This window comes from Cnephaeus nilssonii, assembly GCF_951640355.1.
Source record: "Cnephaeus nilssonii genome assembly, chromosome: 9".
In the NCBI taxonomy this organism is placed as follows: Eukaryota; Metazoa; Chordata; class Mammalia; order Chiroptera; family Vespertilionidae; genus Cnephaeus; species Cnephaeus nilssonii.
The window spans coordinates 53,109,219-53,130,504 of NC_137080.1; the positions used below are offsets into that span (position 1 = coordinate 53,109,219).

Below are 21,286 nucleotides of genomic sequence, written 5' to 3' on the forward strand. Positions count from 1 at the left end.
CCGCCCTCCTGTAGCTCCCCCCACCCACCCTCCCTCCTGACTCCCTTCATAGCTTGCTGCCCTGCTCCCTCCTGTAGCTCTCCACTGCCCCGCTTATAGCTTGCTGTCCCACCCTCCTGCTGATCCCTGATCTGGTCATTACACTGTTGGTCGTTATGCTTAACAGCGTAACGACCATTTGCATATTACATCTTTATTATATAGGATTATTTCATGTGTTATAAGTGATGCTCTATATGTCTCATGCCCTGCAGAGATTCTAAAGTAGTATGGTTTGCTTTAGCAAGTTCAATGCAGTGCTACCAGAGAAATAAAGTCTAATATGCAAGGCATCTTCCATAGTTTTCTTTTTTGGGACAGAACAGGCAAATCACCTTGGAAGTGATCAAAGTGATAAAAAATGTGTCTGGAAGATTTTGTGTGTTTGTATCTCTAGATAAATGTTACTAAGCGATGACCTGAAATGGTAAATGTTGAGAACAAATTAAAAAGAGTTTTTTATAAGTGTACCACAAGGGAGGACAGATTAAAATAGCCCCTTCTCACATTGTATTGCTTTCAGACCATGGTAAATCACTTGCAATATTATTAAAGTATTTCACTATATATTTTATTTTTATAATAATGAATCTGGTATGCTCTACTCTCCTTTGGCTTGTTATACATTAATCATTCCACTCGCTCAGTGCATCATCTTCACGTCCATGTGTTCCTGTTGGTGATCGTTCAAGAGAAGCCGACCCTTTGCGTTTCAGTGAAGTATGCTCAGAACGTACCTCAGTCCCCGAGACTTTTCCCTCCCAGAAAGACTTCACTGCCGCCCTGGGAGATAAAACAAAATCAAAAAAGTCTTTTATGTGAAATGAAAACTAAAAATAGATTTGGTTTCATTTTGTCTATATAGAAGTGCCTCCTTAGTCACAATTTATTTTTAGTTTGTGGCACATCAGTTGCCTTGCGACAGTAGAGCCCTCAGATGTAACAGGGTATAATACTCATGTAGGTATTGGAAGTATTCTCCTATAACTGCATTGGTAGGTTACAATAACCAGTTTTTGGGGTTGTCATAACTACAACTGGGCAGCACAAATATTCATTCAATAGACTTTTTTAAGCAGCTACTATGTAAAACTGTGAAAACTGCATTTAAAAGCTCTCTCGTGGCTGGGAAACAAGTCAGGAGATTAGGCAGACTGTACTAGGGCAGTCGCAGGAGTTGGGCAGTTTGAAGACACAGGTGAGAGACATCATGGACAGAGCTTTGGATTCATGGGATAAGGGAGGGGCAGAGAGGACATCAATCAAGGGGGAGACTCACTTTCAGTCCTTCACCTACCAGTTTATAATTATGAAGATCAGTACAAAGATCACAAATATACACATCACAACTCCTATGGTCAGCACAAAAACCAGCACTGCATCAGTGTCCGGTCGTCTTGATCTTTTCATCTGCAATTCTAGAGGGAAAAAAATGTATATCATGATTATTCCTACTGAGAGAAAAAGGAAATGGAGACTTTATATCTGAAAAATAACTCTAGAAATATACATAAAGAATTAGTGGACAGAAAGTTATTAACTTGCTCTGCATGTTTGAAATGTTCTTTTCAAACATGCAGAAAGTTGAAAGACTTTGACCATGAACATTATGTATTCCTACCACCTAGATACTACCAACAACGTTTTACTATCCGTCTATCCATCCTTCTGTCCCATCTTATATTTTTAATATATTTCAAGATAATTTGCTGATGTCTGCACATTTCCCAGCAAAACTCTTCAACTGGCATATCATTTACTATAGTTAAGTATTTGTTTATTTTTTTTTCTTTTGGGGTAAAATTTCAACAATAAATTGCACAAAGATCTTAAATGTACATTTGTTTATTTTTGACATACACAAACACATACATGCAATTTAAACCCTGGTCAATACACAGAATATTGCTACACCTCAGAGAGTGCCCTTGAGTCCCTCCCAGTTAATCCCTGCCCTATCTTCTAGAGCAGGTGTCCTCAAACTACGGCCCGTGGGCCACATGCGGGTGTTTTTGCCGTTTTGTTTTTTTACTTCAAAATAAGATATGTGCAGTGTGCATAGGAATTTGTTCATAGTTTTTTTTAAACTATAGTCCAGCCCTCCAACGGTCTGAGGGACAGTGAACTGGCCCCCTGTTTAAAAAGTTTGAGGACCCCTGTTCTAGAGGCTACAACCGTCCTGATTTTCTTTTCCACCACCCATTAGTCCTGCCTGTTCCAGAATTCATAGCCATGGAAACATATACTATGTATTCTTTTGTGTAGGACTTTTTAAATCAATATATGTTTTAGAGATTCACCCATATTTGCACATTTACCAACAGTTTTTTCTTTTTTATTAATGAGTTTTTTCTTTCTTATTAATGAGTAGTATCCCTTAATTTATTGATAGACATCTAAGCTGTTCCAGTTTGGGGCTATCCTATATAATAAAAGGCTAATATGCAAATTGTCCCCACGGGCAGCTGTTCGACCAACCAGGAGTTAAACATGTGCTGATCATCAGGGGGCAGTGCAGAACAAGGTGGCCATCTGCGACACGGAGCTGGCAGTGGGCAACAGTGGAGCTGCCGGCTCCAATGGGCCTTGACGAGAGTGGGACAGCAGCGGGATGGTGGAGCAGGTGAGCAGATGGAGCCAGGCCAAGGCAGGTGTGAGCGGGGGCCCTGATCACTCTGCCAGTCACCCCACAGATGGGCCCTGATCGCCGGCCAAGCCTAGGGACCCTACCCGTGCACGGATTTTATGCATCGGGCCTCTAGTTATAAATAAACTGCTATGTACATTTTTGAAGACGTCATTCTGTCAACGCACATTTTCATTTCTCTTGGATAAATACGTGAGAGTAGAACTGCTGGGTCATAGGGTAGAGGTATGCTTAGTTTTCCAAGACACTGCAAGACCTTTTCTTAAACTGATCGCATTAATTGTACATTTTATAATTTTTTTTCTCTCAGATTTTTGGCTTGCCTATTCATTTCTATAATGATTTCTGTTAATGAGCTATAGTTTTTAGTTTTGGTGAAGCATAATTTATCAATGTTTCCTTTTATGGTGTTGGTTTTCTGAGTCATGTCCAAGAAACCCTTGCCTACTCATGAATTATGCAGATGTTCTACGTTTCCCTTTTTAAAGCTTTCTGGATTTAACTTTTACATTTAAAACTATGAGACATCTCTGATTTTTATACATGCTGTAAGACAGTGGTTGAAGCTCTTTTTTTTTTTTCATACAAATACCCACACACTACTTTTAAATCAGGCATTCTCTCCCATATCGTTATGTTCTTCCTGCAAATAAGGCTATTAAAGGGACAAAGCCAGTCTAGGCATTATAAATTGGTGAAAAGCCAATTTGCATAAAGTATTACTTTGTGAATTATATAGCTTTCTTGTGGCTCTTTCTGGTCCCTAAATCATAGCATCATAAGAGATTTATGTGGTAAGGAGCAGATGCAACTGTTGAATCATACCAATAAGGAAACCAATGTCTAAGGGGGTTTAATGATTTCTGCAAGCTATGTTTTATATATCTTAGAATTTTAATTTTGGTAAGTACCACTCCATCAGAAGTAGGCTCCTTTATGAGCAACCTCAACAGCTTATTTGTCTGAATTTTTCTTTCTATTCTTTAAACACCATGGAGTATAGTGTTCCATTTTCCTTAGTAATTCTAGAGTTATACACTCAATTTAGTGATCCCACTAAATAGTTCCAAATATGATAGAGAAATTACATATTTATATTCCAACATTGTTGAATTTTTAAAATAATTTCCGTTTTGATAATTTTAGGTTTATAAAAGCCGGGGGATTTTTAAGTACAAATAAAAGACACCCTTTAGGATTAAAACCTGAAAAGAAATGCAAACTTCCCTTCCATTTTTCTACTACCCTGCAATACTAGCCAAGAGGGTAGAGAATGAGGGTATAAAAATTTAACTCATTTCAATAGTGGTCTTCCTGCAAGGATCACTTAGATTGCTTTTATATCTAATAACTAAAAGGGCTGCATTTCCTCTTGAAATTTTCTAATGAAGAAATAGGCTGAATTTTTTTTTTTTAGTAAAACTAACCATTTTAGTAAAACTAAGCTTATGTTTGTATTAGTTTCCCAGGGTCACCATCACAAAGTACCACAAACTGGTTGACTTAAAAACAAAGGAAATTTATGGTCTCGTAGTTCTGGAGGCTAACATTCTGAATACAAGGTATTGGTATGGCCATGTTCCCTCCAGGGATTCTGAGAGAGGACCCCTCCGTTCTTCTCCCAGCCTTTGGCAGCCCCTCCGGTCCTAGGCTGGGGCAGCACACTTCCAACCTCTCACTGCTTCCTCATGGCTGTCTTTTCTCGTGTGTCTTTGCGTCTTTACCTGGCATTCTCCTCTGTCTTGCTCTCTCTGTCTGTCTGGGTCCAAATTTCCCTCTTCTTATAAAGACGCCAGTCATATTGGGTTAAAGTCCCACTCCAGTATGTATGACCATATCTTAACGGAACGAATTACATCAGCAATGACCCTATTTCCAAATATGGTCACATTCTGAGGTTCTGGGAGTTAGAACTTGAAAGTATCTTTTTAGCGGGACACAATTCAAGCCATGACAATGCCTAATTATGAAGGACAACTATTGTAGAAGTGAAAAATCTGATATATAAGGGAATGGATGGGAAATTTTCATTAAGTAAATAATATTTACCCTACAATATTTCAATTATGTATTTGTTTCAAGTCGGTACCACATTGTGGACATTTATAGCCAATACATTTGTTTGATGACTAAACAACCCAAAGGGTCTGTCACAGTGGTGACCCAATTGCCATTTTAAAAGAAACCAATAGATCCAAAGTGTTCCGAAAACATTTTATCAATTAGCCAGTGCGTGTACTGAGATAGCAGAGCTACCCTACCAGCCCTAAACTGAGATGATGTGGGTAGCTCTGCTATCTTAGTTAAGTACTGACATTTTGGGGTCTGTGTTTCAGGCCTTAACTTATGTAGTGTCAAATGCATGTCACCTTCTAGTCATGGGAAGAGCTAACCACTGAGCTGTCCTAACATCTCAAGAAAGGAGACAAAAAACAAAAATGTCCCCTGATAGCTGTAATATCCTGAACAAAACTCATTGAGATATTTTTTAGTTTGATGATGTTTGGTCTCCTTTGGCCTTTTTTAGGACTTTATTAAAATTACCCTTTTAACCCAGTTGGTGTGGCTCAGTGGTTGAGTGTCAACCCATGAATCAAGAGGTCGCTGGTTCAATTCCCAGTCAGGGCACATGCCTGAGTTTCGGGCTTGATCCTCAGTAGGGGGGGTGCATGAGGCAACCAATTGATGATTCTCTCTCATCATTGATGTTTCTCTCTCTCTCCCTTTCTGTCTCTGAAATAAAAAAGATATTTTTTAAATTATCCTTTCAATAACAACTGGAGTAAGATTATTAGCTTTCACCAGAAAGATGTTTTTTAAAGATTTTATACAACATATCAAAGAAAGTTATAAATAATTTATTTAAAATACCATCCTAAAAACAGTTTAGCTTGTTTTCAATAAAGGGTGCTATGTTGCATGGTATCTCTAGACAACAGCATAAATTCTTTACTTGGGATTAAGAAATACTTTCAAGAAATCCATGAACTTCCTTTAAAATTACAGGTAACTTTTGGCAGGATTGTATATGTGGGCATTTTTCTGGTAAAAGCCTCCTGAGCCTTAATTGGATCCTAAAAAAAATCCTGTGACCAAACCCCCACTTCCCCAATAGCAAAGATGACAACAATAAAAATGGTTAAGAGCACTTGAACTAATTATAAAGGAAATAATTATTTGGATATTATAGTTTAAATTAAAAGGACATGCACATGGATCCATTTCACAAGGAAAGCAGTTTTTAACTTGTGAAATGATGTTCAGGACAAGATTTGCCTTTTGTGACATGTATTGATGACTATTATTGTTTCATCAAAAAATGTTTTCTTCAAATGAGTAATTTTTTAAAAGACATGCCTTGACATAATGCTTCTCGTACTTTCGTTTTATTGTACAACATTTTTATAAGCATCGTAAGAACTCCATGTATACATTTTCACTTTTGTGGTAGAAATAAAAGTAAAAATATAATCCAAGTTAGAGGATTGTTCTTTGGAGAAATTTCAGGAATACACTAGTTTCCCAAAGTGAGGCAAATCCGACTGTAGTTTGTGAAAAAGAAATGAAGCACTACCTTATAGAAAAGTCTAAATTATCTAAACCAGTGGTTTTCACACTATGGTGTCTGCCAGCAGCACTTGGGAACTTGTTAGAACTGTAAACTCTTTTGTCTGCCCCACCCAAGATCAACTGAATTGGAAACTCTGTGGGTAAGGCTAGCCGTCTGTGTGTCGAGAAGCCCTCCAAGTGATTATGATGCTCTCTAAAGTTTGAGATAAGCAAACCAAAATATTGCTGGGCACTTACCACTTGATGTATAGACTGTGAATCTAAGAGATGCTACTATTTCATTATTATCGAAGGTATCGCACTCGTAATCCAAGGGGTGAATTGGCCTGCTTACTTCCAGGATTGCTGAGTCATTTGCAAGTACAACGGGTTGCTTTTTAAAAGAAAATAAGTATCAAAATTTTTCATGTAAACTTAAGATCAGGAAATAATTTTATTTCCTGTAACAAAACAAAAAAAGAGCCATTATCTCTCAGTCTAGGGAAGTAATTAATTATGCACATGAATTTTATAGTCAGACAATCTAGACATTAAGTTCCAATCCTACCATTTCCTGCCTGTGTGACCCAGAGCAAGTTACTCTCAGCATTTCAGTTTCTTATCTGTAAAATGGGTATAATGTTAGGAATTACCTCATAGGATTGTTACGTGGGTTAAAAGAAACACTAATATTTGGTGTATGTCTGACCCTTAGCCCTTAGTAGTTAATGTTAGCTACTGTTATCATTAATACAATTCCTATATATTTATTTTGGAAACCTTGCTTCCAAAATAAAATAATTTGTATAAAATCAATGTTTTTAAGTTCTGATAATAGCTGATCCTAAAACATATGTTTGTAAATTATGAAAAAATTTAAATCCTAATAAGTTGTGTGGTTTTAACTTCATTTTTGCTTTTAAAGAGAGTTTTCTCTTTTAAAGAGAGTTTTTTAAAGAGAGTTTTCTGGCAGTCATCAAGCACTGGGAAACAAATTTTATCACTCACTACAAAGCACCAAATTACATTCATTACTCACTTGCTCTGGCCTTAGAATTTTCCAAATATATTTGAAACGATTTTCAGGAGCTGTATGAACACATGCCAGTTTCACACTGTCAAGACTTTCTGATATTGGTTTACCCCCTGAAAAAATAAAAATTAAATACAAAAATACCATTGAGCATTGTAAATTGCTTTATAAATAATATTACTTTTAAAAGCCACCTCCAATTTTTAAATAAATTCTATGCTGGAAGTTATCAAACTTATTACTGAGAGTTTGGGTGTAGAAGAGCAGAGAGGAGTGATGGATGCAAAGATAAAGTCACCAACAGAAGCAGGTAGGAGACTCCATGGCTATCTGCTCCTTCCGTGGAATAAACTGTGGAGAAGAGTAAGGACAACCAACTCAATGAGCTAATATACTTTGAGATCTACTCATGGCTTCCATTTTATTGGTTAAGGACCCCATTAGAGATAATGAAATCTCAGCATTGTGTAATTTGATATAGAACATCACTAAAAATTTTGGGTGTACCAATCTATTGATAAAATGTCATGAACAACATGTCAAAAGCAGTTCGCTATAGGTCAGCCTTGACCACAGAGCCTGAGTACAATAAGGTTACAGTGTATTGCAGAAAATATATGTTAAATTTAGACATTGAAAAATGTAAAGTAAAAGCAGAAAGTTATTCAGAGTTATAACTGTCCTGAGAAGTGGAATTTTAAGTTTTCTTATGATTTCCTTTCAGGATATCAATTCCACTCATGACAACCTGCAGTTAAAGATATTTCCCCAGAGTAAACTCTTCCCCCCTCAGACTCCCTCCAGAGTCCAACTCACAGCCACAGTCTACTGGTCCACGACATTCTTCCACCCGTACAATGCACTTAGATTCACCTCCAGGGCATCCCTTTGTTAACATTACTTCTCTAATACCAACACCTTTGGTAAAAGAAATTGGCAAATGTTAGGAAAAACAAATTCCACAGAGTTTTTTTCTTTACCATCTAAGTTTTTACTGAGACTTTTCTCTTAATTTCAGAAATTAAATTCCCAAAATCAGGTTTACAACATTTAGAATTTTTAGACCCTTTATTTTTAATTATTTCATAAAACAGCCTTTCCTAAAATGAGTTACATGTAACACTAGTCCTTCTGATTGTTACCATTAGGAAAAGAATTCCATGATTATACACATTTGAAAATAATGCATTAAATAAAATTAAAGGGATCTCTTTACTACAGAATTTTGGGGGAACTTTTAAAATGCTAATAAATTAACATGCTTTGTGTGTGTACTTTCATTGATTTAACGTGTAAAATTTTTACATCTTAACATATTTGAAATTAGAATGCATCTTAAAATTGATGGCATATTACAAATTGGCAGCATTTTCCTTTTTAGAGGTGCATAAATTGTGCTTCTTACAACCAATAAAGTGTTAGATTTAATGAAATACATAGTACACAGTATCTCCCAAATTTATTTGACCGTGGAACTTTTAGGAACTTGTAAGGAGACTTGGAGCTTCTAGAGGAAATTCCAAAATCACATTTTAACATAAATGAAGCTTTTTAATATTTAGATTGGTAATAAATATAGCAAGACAAACTATTAATTATCAAATCTCCATTTTCAACAACATACTCTCTTTAGAATTGCCACACATTTTTATAACAAGAAACCAAGCCTTTAACTATCTCAAATCTTCCGAGTTTGCCTTTCATCACCAGAATTGGAGACAATAAAATGCTGGATCAGCAACATGCTGAACTGTCCTGTGATAAACTGACTGTGAATGAAAACGGGGCCACATACCAAGCCTGACAAGCTCAGCGGGTTCTGCATGGTGGGCCTTGGAAACTCAAGTAACCACATAGGATGGTCTGAACATAAACATTTCTAACTCAAAACAAGTCATGGTGGGTAGTCACATTCTAGGCCTCTAGCTTCTTTGACAAAGGTCAATCTTTACCTCAAGTAAGCCTGTTATCTTTTAGCATCTAAGATAGCATGTCAGAGTAATCTTCTTCTCCAGAGCCCTCAAGCCACAACCCAGGCATAAGAGCACACAATCACAGAACCTTCCTTCTTAGCTTATTCCCCGAATACCATCTCTATAGTTAATTACTAACTATCCTGTACCCACCAATATAAAGGAAGTATGTGTTTCTCTATTTTGCCTTTTTATCCAGTCACAGAGATTTCCCTGGTTTGCTTTCTCCCGCCCCCTTAACCTGACATCAATGGATTTCATGTTCCCTCCTGCAGTCTCCTCCTGTTATTCTAATGTATAAAATAAACTGCAAAATTGGCATTCTTCAGAGCATTTTCTCAATCTGTTGAGATTTTGCATCCTGGCAACTGTTGCCAGTTTGGCTCAAACTTATAAAAATGCTCTACGGGTTTGGATGTTTCTGAAGTTGACATGACCCATGAAAAGACTGTCTAGTCACAGGCTAAGGAGCTGTCCATCTTGATCGCCTTGCTTACCAGATTTCCTCTTTCAACTCCTATAAGATGTTAATCATAAAATCCATTATCAAGGGCAAGTGGCAGTTGAAATCAGAAATGACTTACCATAGTTCTTCTCAAAGTTCAGCGAGCATGCAGATCATCTGGAGATCTTACATGAAATTCTGACTCAGCGGGTTCTGAGAGTCTGCCTTTCTAACAAGCTCCACGGCTATGTGGCGGGTCTCTGGACCAAACATTGAGTAGCAAGGGAGAGGGCTCCATATGAGATAAGGAAATGGAAGGTTGGAAGAGGAAAGGTCTCTTTTGATTAAGAGATGCCTAAAAATGGCTACAGTATGGTTCCACGTGAATTTGTGAAAGGTCCCTATCTAGAAGCACACCCTTATTCTGAAATGCATAAAATTTTTTTCAAGCATAAATAAATGTATTTATTTTGCAAAATACAGTTTATTGCGATGATGTGTATAGCTAAGATTTTCTGTAAATCCATGTAACACTTAAAAATCTGCCTGTGTATTCCAGTAAAAGAAAAAATTTTGACTGCTACATTATTATTTTGGGAGTTCAATAGAATTTTCACTAAAGCATTTTTCCCTTTACATAGTTGTTATAAACCGGAAACATTTTTTAAATATTTAAAAAATATTTTAGATGTGAAATGTTGTCTTTTCTGGTTTTTCTCCTTAGAACTTATCACCATCTGACATATTACATATTTTATGTTTATTTATCTCTTTGTCCCAACTAAAATATATACTCCTTGAAGTATTCTTCACTGCTGTATTCCCAGCCTGGCACATTGTAGATAGAAAACATTTCTAAAAGTCCCCAAACAGAAAATCATTTGTTGAATGAATATATAATTTCTGAAACACATCTATACTAATAATAAAGAAATATGCAAATTATCCGTTACAGCATCATGACACAACCGGATCAGCAGGCTGCGTCCCCGCCCTCTGCTCAGGCAGCTGCAAGGCCCGGGGTAGGGTAGGATAGGATACGATAGGAGGGCATAAGAGAGTAGAGGGAGAGGAAGGCAGGCCTGCATGCAGACAGGCCGAGAGGAGAAACAGAAATATGGAAAGGGAACAAGAAAAAGACGCAGGAATGGAAAAGGGAAGGAAATGCAGGGCTGCACGTGGGAGGGGGTGGCAACCGTGGGGGGGAAGCAGGTGTGCCTGGCCAGGGGCGGGGTGGGAGCCCCGCCCAGACTCAGGAGGACAGCTGTGGCCCCCAGCATGGGCCATTAGCAGGGAGGCACCCACGGGTCTGGGACAGAGTAGTAGATGGTCCGAGGCCTTCTGGGCGGAGGCGCTCCTGCTTTGCGGCAGCAGCAGTGCCGGGCCATGCAGACCTCAGCCACCCTCGCTGGGCCAGGCATCCCGGGCAGGGAATGGGGGCAGGACAGCGGCGGGGAGGCCGGGGAAGAAGGGGGCGGCGAACACCTGGCTGGGGCTGAGCCCTGGGCTAGGAGTTAACACCCTCCCCGCAATGGAAGCTTTAAGAAGGGAGGGAGGGAGGGAAGAACTTTATAAAGGAGTCAGTAGAGAGCAGAGTTAACCTTTTGCACTTGGATGTCGAGTGTGACGGTTATTGAATGTATCAATAATTTGAAATATAAAAAAATCCAAATAAATAAGTTTGTATGAAAAGAAACTCCAGTTTTTAATTCTACTGCCGCGCTTTGTAAAATCTGGGGTATTTAAAAAATTAAATCCCGAGTAGAGTAAAGGAATCGAGAAAAAAGCAAGCGAGTGCAAAGGGTTAAAGAAGGAAAGAGGATGTATGAGTGAACTGTAGGAGCTACAATGAAAATCAAGTATAGTTGTGTACTGGGGACAGATTTTAAAAGTAGGAGTCAGAAAAGAAAAAAGATAACTGATAGTGAATAATTAGGCAGGTAGATAGATATTAAAATAGTGGAAGTAAGTAGAGAAGAATGTATGGGAAAGGTAGGATGAGAGAGAAAGAGGGAGGGAAGAAAAGTTTTAAAGGGGAGCCAGTAGAGCTTAAAAGGAGAATGGGAAGAAGGAGGAAATGGGGGAGGGAGCAAAGCAGGTCCGAGGGAGGAAGTGAAGAAAAAAAATTAAGGTGGGAAGGAAAAAAAGGGGAGGGAGGGCAGAGGTAAAGATAAAGGAAAGAAGGAGTGTGGGGAGGGAAGGAGGGAAGGAGAAAAATGGGAAGAAGGATGATGGAACAGAAGTAGGAAATAAGGAGGAAAGAAAAGTTTAAAAATGATGAGTCAGTAGGAAAAATTGTTACATAAAGGAGAGAAAAATTGTGTGAGAGGGAGAAGCCAATAAAGAAGTCAAATACAATTGTGTGTGAAGGGGACAATATTTTTTTATAAAGTTAATAGGGGCAACCAGGCTGACAGGGGAGAGCAGTTAGGGGGATCAGGCAGGCAGGGGAGGGCAGTTAGGGGGATCAGGCAGGCAGGCAAAGTGGTTAGGGCAAGCAGGCAGGTGAGCAGTTAGGAGCCAGAGGTCCTGGATTGCTAGAGGGATGTCCAGATTGGAGAGGGTGCAGGTCGGGCTGAGGGATGCCCCCCTTACTAGAATTGTCATAAATATAATTCTCTTATGAAAATGTTTCAAGTAAGCAACAGAAGAAAGATATAAATTGTAAATGAATAATGACAAGTTTATTACATGGATTCTTCTCATTTTCTGATTTTCATTCATGAAGAAATTAAGGTTAAAAAAGGCTGAAAACTATCACAAGAGACAGAAAATGGAACAGTGGTTGCCAAAGGCTTGGGGGAGGGGGAAGTAGGGAATTAGTATGTAATGCATGCAGATGTTTCAGTTTGGGATGATAGAAAAAATTGGGAGATGGATGGTGCTAATGGTTGCACAATAATGTGAATGTGCTTTATGTCACTGAATTGTACATTTTAAATGGTTAAAATAGTAAATTTTATGTTAGGTATATTTTACCACACACATTCACAAACAAAAGCTATCTCAAATAAAAGTAATTCAGGTGTAATGTTTGACCAAAAAAAAAAAAAAAATGTTCTGATGTAGATTTGCATGGATTTTCTGTCATCTTACCCTCTGATTTTTGTCTTTCCCTCCCATCACTGTCTTTTTATTCCAAGGCAGAGTCTATCTTACCTAATAATAGACAAATAGGTAAATTGACCATACCTCCACTACACCCACAGCCAATCAGAGTGAGTATGCAAATTAACACAACAAAGATGGTGGGTTAATTTGCATATGCAGGCTGGGAGTGGCTAGACGCCTGCTATGAGGGGGAAGGGGGGCAGTGGAGGGAGCTACAGGAGCGAGGACTTGCCAGCTCTCAGGAGGCTGGGAGTGAAGCCAGGGGAAGGAAGGCCTATTCTTGCACGAATATCGTGCAACGGGCCTCTAGTTTAAAATAAACTTAATTTCACTGTGAATTATCTATTATCTTCTCAACAAACTACTCTATAGTGGTTCTGAAAAGATGGTCTTCTAACCAGCAGCATCAGCTTCGTTGGTGAACTTGTTTAGAAATATAATTTCTTAGGCCCCTCTGAAGGCCTACTGAGTTAGAATCTCTGGGGTAGGCCCAGAAACCTGTGTTTTAACAAATCCTTCAGGAACTGAGGGTGAACTTGGGAAACACCAGTCTATTGTAGATCATGTGTTGCCTTAATCCCATCACTATGTAAAAGATTTTATACCCGAATTCTATTTATGGAATCATCAAAATAAATCATAATCCTTGAACATTATCTTCCCCACAAAGCCAATACCTCTTTTTCTCCAAGATATGACACATAAATTGGAGAAATGTAGAATTTAGAATAGACTATTACAAAGAAGCACATTTCTTGATAGATTTGCCAACACAGTATGTAGAAAGACATCTGTGAGATGCATCTCAAGATTTTTCATCTTCTGAACATCTGTGAGATAGAGGAAATTTTACTTTGGTGAAGGCAGTGCATGTGCCAAAAAATATAGGGAGCTGGCTTAAAATAAGACTTAGAGGTTATAAACTGATATATCCAACCTTTTAAAGCAATCCATTTATGTTTTGTGTGTGAATTATAGTCAGAAATAGAAATCAATGAGAGTACACAAATTACAAATAAAAATTGTCACACTATTTTTACCTTTCCTCCTCCTAACCTGCAATATTATTTATTGTAGCTCTGTGCTACTTACCACATGTAACAGTGCACATTCCAAATTCTACTTCTTTTACTAATTTCATATCTGAACCTAAACATAAAATACAAAAACACATTATTTAATCACTTGAAAACTTTTCTAAGTGAAAAGCTCTTACTTGGGGATGGAGATACAAGTACTTGTCATATGGGAAGCAGACATTTTATTTTATTTTTTAAATATATTTCTATTTATTTCAGAGAGGATGGGAGAGGGAGAGAGAGAGACAGAAACATCCATGATGAGAGAGAATCATTGATTGGCTGCCTCTTGCACACCTCCCACTGGGGATCGAGCCCACAACCCGGGCATGTGCCCTTGGCCGGAATTGAACTTGGGACCCTTCAGTCCGCAGGCCTATGCTCTATCCACTGAGCCAAACCAGCTAGGGAAGGGAAGCAGACATTTAAAAAAGTTTTATTAAATCAGAAAAGCAATACTATTCCTAGTACATCTATTATTGTTTACATCAAAAGAAGCCCAAGCCTTTAATAATCAAGAAATAACTTGCAAGGAAAGTTTATATAACTTAAAAATAATTTTTCATTACTTTAATACATGATGAGTTTAAAGTCCTATAGAATGTCAGAAAAAAACAAACAAAAAAAAAAACAACCCAGCCAATTGTAAGGACCATTTTTTTTTTCTAATTCTATATTTTCTGAAAAATTTGAGTGTATCATTTTCATCCAAAACAGAAGTCTCTATACCAAGTGTTCATTAAAATCATGTATTATAGATTGGGTCTACTATTCCTAACACTTTATTAGTAGGATAATCTAGGAATACACAAGTATTTGATTAGTTAAATATCGTTGGGTTCAAATCACATAATACAGTGCTTCTTTTTTCTCATCATTCTGAAGTTTGGCATAAATTCCACTTGCTGTAGCGTATAAGCCATTCTTCATAGCTCACATTAAGACTAAACTCTCAAAGGATAAAAATATTAAATGAGGTGTTAGAAGGTAATTTTTAAAAGGCATATCCTGAGGCAACAATGTTACGTGGCAAAATGCATTCGAGTTAAAGCCAAATTGCTGCTTCTACCACTAATTAGCTGCTTTGAGTTTGAGTAAATTACTTAAACTCTTTCAAGCCTAGTGAACCTTTCTGTAAAATTTGAAAAGGGGAACCAATTTCATTTGGTTACTGTGAGAATTAAATGAGAGAATGTGTGTGAAAACATTCTGTAACTTGTTTAGTGCTATAAAAATGCTTAAGAGATAACCTCACTCACACTCATTTTGCACTTATTGATTTCATATAATTCAAAGATTTTTTTTCTATTTTTATTACAGCAAGACAATATTTTTATAGTTTTATATGCTTACTAGAGGCCCAGTGCATGAAATTCGTGGATGGGGGTGGGGGTCCCTCAGCCGGCCTGCACCCTCTTGCAATCCAGGACCCCTCGGGGGATGTCTGCCTGCTGGCAGTTGGACATCCCTCTTGCAGTCCGGACCCCTCGCTCCTTACCGCCCACCTGCTCACTGCTTCTTACCACTCAGCTCACTGCCCCTTAGCACTGCCACAGAGGCGGGAGAGACTCCCTCCACTGCTGCTGCGCTCGCCAGCTGTGAGCCTGGCTTCTGGGTGAGCGGCGCTCCCCCTGTGGGAGCACACTGACCACCAGGGGGCAGCTCCTGCGTTGAGCGTCTGCCCCCTGGTGGTCAGCGCACGTCATAGCGACCAGTCATTCTGGTGGTTCTGCAGAAACAGTCGCCTAGGCTTTTATTATATTAATGCACTGGAGGGGGGCGGTCCCTCAGCCCGGCCTGCCCCCTCTCACAGTCCTGGAGCCTTCAGGGGCAGGAGGCAACCTGGCGATCAGGGGAAGGTGATGCCCCATCACACCTCTGCTGCTGCCACTGCCAGCAGCACAAACCTCAGCCTGCCCTGGGAGGCTGGGCAGCCTCCATCCCAGCTGGCAAGGCTTGCCTGTGCCTCGGGCTGGCCCTGGGCAGCTGGGCAGCTGCCATTCGAGATTTGCCTGCGCCTTGGGCATAGGCTGGGCAGCCTACATCTGAGGCTTACCTACACCTCGGGCATCATCTGGGCAGCGCCATCCAAGGCTTGTCTGTGCTTCGAGCCGGCCTGGGTGGCTGGGGGGCTGAGGGGACTGGGGGACTCCGGAGGCAAGCGCGTGCCTGCCATCCACTGGGTGCCGCCCTCTTTGAGGGTGGGGCAGTCAATTAGCATATTCCCTCCTTATTGGCTGTGGGTGCCGCCATCTTTGAGGGCGGGGAAGTCAATTAGCATACAGTGGTTGAGCATCGACCTATGAACCAGGAGGTCGTGGTTTGATTCCAGATCAGGGCACATGCCCAAGTTGCTGGCTAGATCCCTGGTGGGGGGCGTGCAGGAGGCAGCTGATCAATGATTCTCTCTCATCATTGATGCTTCTATCTTTTCCTTTCCCTTCCTCTCTGAAATCAATAAAAAAATTTTTTTTAAATATATAACCTCTTTTCAAAAACCACTCAATAAACCAAATACTTAATCAGTTCTATTATTCAGTACCTATGCTACTTTGGGAAAATTACTTAAGTTCTCCTAACTTAAAAAAAATTGAGCTTGGCTGGCTCGGCTCAGTGGTTGAGCATTGATCTATGAACTAGGAGGTTGCGGTTCAATTCTCAGTCAGGACACATGCCGCCCGACTGCAGCTCGATCCCCAGTGCAGGACCTGCGGGAGGCAGTCGATTAATAATTCTCTCTCATCACTGATGTTTCCATTTCTCTCTCCCTCTCCCTTCCTCTCTGAAATCAATAAAAATATATTTTCAAAAAAAGTCGAGGTTTAATCATGTTATCTCCAAAGGTCCTTTCAGCTTTGATTATTAAGTGCCCATTAGGTCATTCACTGACTTTTTTTTTTTTTTTTTGATGGGGATCCTATAATGGTGAGTCAGGGCGATTATATGTATCTGGACTTCAGTGTAGTATTTGTCAAAATTTCCCATTATATATCTATGAGTAAAAAGGAAAAATATGGTCTGCATGTCAGTCAAGTTTTATGTATAACTTCAACAGTAAGATCCACTGATGCTAATTAATTGGTTGGTGTCAATGTGGTAGGAGTCATGTGTCACAGGACTCTGTACTGTTCAACATTTTCATTAATGTCTTGGATAATACTGATTTCATGCTGTGTGTAAGCTGAAAGTCCTGTATGTAAGCTGAAAAGTCAGCTGTCCTCAAAATACTTTATTGGCTGTCTTTAAAAGAACAGGTGAAAAGGAGAGTTCAATAGTGAGTTTAAAATTTAAGAAAATAGAAATATTTTATTTTTTTAATAGGAAGTATTATAAGCAGGCTTTTCTCACACACACAAATTAAAATGACAAAAAAAATAGTGAGTTTAATAGGAGTCAAAAGTGTAATGAGGCTTCCCTAAATATCTACTGGGTCCTAGACTGTGCTGATAAAAGCTTGGCATCCACAATGAAGCAGATAATGATTCCGCTGTGTTTTTTTTCTGTTCTGGCCAGATCCTGGAATGTTCTCTTTAATTTTGGACAGGATACTTTAACTGTTGGCATATTACATCATAGCACAATTTTTATTTTTGAGTTTCTTTTTTTGAAAATTGATTTGTATGGTGGATAGTTCATGATTTTTTTTCTTTCTTACAGGTCTTCCAAAGAAAAAGATAAAATACTGTATAGTTATATTTATATAGAATAAACCTCATTTTATAGAATAAAACGTTTTTCTCTTGAAATTATTAAGTAGGTCTATTGTTGGTCCCTTTTATAAATCTAAAGGTAAATAGGTTAAGAGTAAATTTATAAATCTTAGATTAATAAAGAGTATACGGGTATATAAAAGGTATAAAAAGCATAGGGATATGGGGTATAAAAGGATTAAGAGTATATAAAACATAGTATCTTAGTGATTTTTCCTATATTTTGAAACATTTTATTTCATCATCCATAATGATGGATTTCAGTATTACTAATCAATTACTCCTATTTTTAAAAAAGACTATAATAATAAAATGGAAGAATGGTTAGAATGGCCTAGAAAGATGACATAATTGTGAAATAAATTATAGGTATTACATCATACTTTGTTTTCTTATTGCTTTGCCCAAAGTATCACATCACCTTTCAGGAAGATATAAAAGAAGTTTAGATGCATCTTTCCCATCCTCTATTTTCAGCTTTCATTGAACACAATTGAGATTTTAGAGTTTATTTCTTTTTTGGTCCATAATGGCAAGGAAAAAAAAGTTGACAGTGAAAAACATTTCACAATTATTGGATGAATCAGAAGATGAACATAGAGAAACAGATAGCAGCATTTGGGATGCTAATGATGATGTTAAAATTCATTGCATAAGCAAAATGAGAGATGATACCTTAGATGAATATCCTAGATGAATTATCTCTAGCTCAAGACTTAATGAATGAATATTATCTTTCTAAGAATGGAAAGGATGTATGGCATTCTCTTCTAATTAGTCCTTCAACAGGAAAGACTGGATCCTGAAATACTTTATGAAAATGGAGCCAGACCATACTATTTTGATAAAAGGATACAAAGAGACAGTATTCTTTCCTTTTTAAAGCAGTTTATACACAAAAATATACTTGATAAGGCTAGTAAACAGACAAATAAATGCCAGGTGTGAATACAAAGGTGATTGCAAGAAAATAGATGTAGAAATGAATAAATTCATTAGACCAATAACTGTAATTGTTTATAAATAAAAGATAAAAATGGTTTTGCAAATATGGAGAAAGAATATGGCAGTCTTCTCTTCAACAAAATAAGTGCCTTCCTAATTTTCAAAAGTATTGTGTTATGATAAAGCAAGTGCAAAAGAACAAGAAGAATGATAACTAGAATCTATTACAAGATATACTTAAAACCTGAACTCAGTATTTATAAGATGGATATATTTCAGACTCATGCATAACAACCAATGAGCTTTTAGTTACACTAAAAGTACTTTTTCCATTCATCTTCAAAACCAGAAAAAATGGAATAAAATTTGGGATAAATTTGGAAATAAAATTTAATTCTTATTAAAATTTCAAATAAGTTGTTTTCACTGCCCCTTTGTTCTTACATTTGAAATTATTTGTAAAATGCCTTAAAAGTAAAATAAAATATCCAGTGGATCATAAATGGTGTTGAATATTTTTACACTGGTCCACTGAGGGTTAAGAGGGACTTCGCCAAATTTCAGAAATATCCAGATCTCAGACACCTCAGATTGTTTAAAGTTCTGGTTTCTCACTTTCCCCAGGAAAAAGCAGCTATGCATGAAATTGTATATATAAAATTCCAGAAGGACTCCCTGAAGTTCACAGATAAGGAAATGGAGACATCGAGAAAATAAATAACTATCCTGCATTTGAATTTGCATCTAAGGCATTATAATTCCGTCACCCAGGTTTACTCTAAACTCCATTTAGCTTTTTACACCTGGAACCATCCCTTGACCAGTTTAATACTAAAATCGTTAATTCGATTTCTTTTAAAACTAGAGTGAAACAATGGCTACTATGCTTTAGAACCTGTTTTTCTCTTTTCTAGTCCCTTTCTTTCTTCATATTTCCAAAGTCAAGGAGATGAAGTTGAGTCAATCTCAGGGTGAGTGTGTAAGCTCTCTGTAATGTAATGTTATCAAGGCAATAACAAATCTCATCCCACCATTAACCTCAGGTAGTCAATTTCTTTCTGTCACTGAGGGTCACTATCTGTCATCAGGAAATAAAAGAAAAGCTGATAAATAGAGCATCTATTCTATATGTATAGGAGACAGGAGACTGCCAAGGATATTAAAAGAATCTCAGCTGGGTCATTTATGAGGCAAAGGAATCATTCTCCTTCAGATGGCTGCAAACCTGCAACTGACCTTTTTACCTACCAGCATGTGAGTTACTCATCAATAGGACAGGTATAACAGCTTGTCACGTTTTATTGCTTAATGAGCTAGCAGAATAAGGTAAATTTACTAGTATGTACCAAGCACCGGCTCATTCTCCCTCGGTCAACACGTTACCATCTAACAAAGCCACTAGTTGGATCCCTTGGTCGGTGTTTTCTAAGGCCACACTGTTCCGCTGTGGTGCAAAGGGGAACGTGCAAATAGAACACCTCCACGCCGCAGAGGCGTTCAAGGTTGGGGCTGCAAGAAGCTGACATGGGGCTTCCGGGCACTTTCGTCCGCCTATGGATCTATCTAGATGTGTCACAATGAGGGGAATTCTGAGTTCCGTTTTGTTGTTCCAATGCGAAGTGCAAATTTACAAAGACCTCAAGCAATTTGCAACTAAAAAAAAACACACACACAACAAAACAAACAAACCTACAATGGGAAGGAAAAACCTAACTGCAAAGGGAGTCAAAATAATTCCACTTGGTGGGAGGCTACTTCTGACTCCTAGCACCTAAAAAATAAAGCGTCTTTTTAGCAGTATTTCTGTAGCAACTCCTATACATGGGCTTGTTCAGCTTGCTGTGGCCTTGGAACATTGACAGATATTGCTTCAAGGCCATTACACGAGTGAAAAAATGTATAAATTCGTGGCTGTTGGCCAAGGAGCTCTACCAAGGTTCCCAGGGGTCAGGCTCCATGTCCTCGGACCAACAGCGGGGCTTTGGCCTCCCGGGGGCCGCTGTCCCCACCGGGGAGCCGCCCAGCTCACCATCCTCCTCCTCCTCTTCGCCCTCCCGCTGGGACGGGTGCTCCGACTCGCCCGCGTAGTTCTCCGCCTCCTCCTCGGCCTCGCCCTCGCCCTCGCCCTGGCCGCCGCCATCGCCCTCCTCCTCCTCGTCCAGGGAGCGGGCCCGGCCGGGGTCCTGGAGGGCCGTGACGTTGAGCCCGCGGGCGGCCTGCAGGCCCGCCAGGAGCGCCCAGCCCACCGCCAGCAGCAGCCCCGCGGGGCAGCCGCCCCCGGGCCTCATGGCTCTCGGCCCCTCGGCCGCCCAAGGCTCAGTCGCAGCCGCTGGCTCTGCTAGACGGGCGTCGAAGAAAGGAGCCGCGGGTTTCCGAACCCCTCCGCGCCGCGCCGGGCAACCAGTAGGGCGTCACAGCCGGTCACCGCGCGGCCCGCGGCCTCGCTCGCTCGCTCGCGGCGCTTGGGGACACGCGCTCCCGCGGGCGCTGCGCCCCCGGCCCCTTCCGACGGCGCCACGTCCACGGCGCCCCACGCGCTGGGGGCGTCCCCCGCCGCCTGCATTCCCTCAGCTAGTGAGTCACGGCCCATGCACCCCAGGAGCCCTTCTCGCTCACCCTTTCTTCTAAAGGCACCCTTCCTTCTCACCTTGGCTGCTCTGCGAACCAAGGGGGGTGACCTCTTCCCGGGACACCCCTCCACACGGACTTAGCCTCGAGTTCCTTGATGCAGACTAACCAACTCCGTGCATATCGA

The 21,286-nt window shown here is 39.6% G+C and overlaps 1 protein-coding gene across 1 annotated transcript; it reads right to left on the bottom strand.

The window, feature by feature from the left end:
- Nucleotides 1–665: 665 nt before the first annotated feature.
- Nucleotides 666–20,819, bottom strand: SPACA1 (sperm acrosome associated 1; the record flags this gene model as incomplete). The annotated part of the gene is made up of 8 exons (XM_079781611.1): nt 666–822; nt 1,337–1,457; nt 6,494–6,629; nt 7,275–7,381; nt 8,085–8,186; nt 13,890–13,946; nt 19,915–20,094; nt 20,561–20,819. The coding sequence occupies 8 exons, from the start codon at nt 20,817–20,819 to the stop codon at nt 666–668; spliced, it is 1,119 nt and encodes a 372-aa protein (XP_079637737.1).
- Nucleotides 20,820–21,286: the final 467 nt, after the last annotated feature.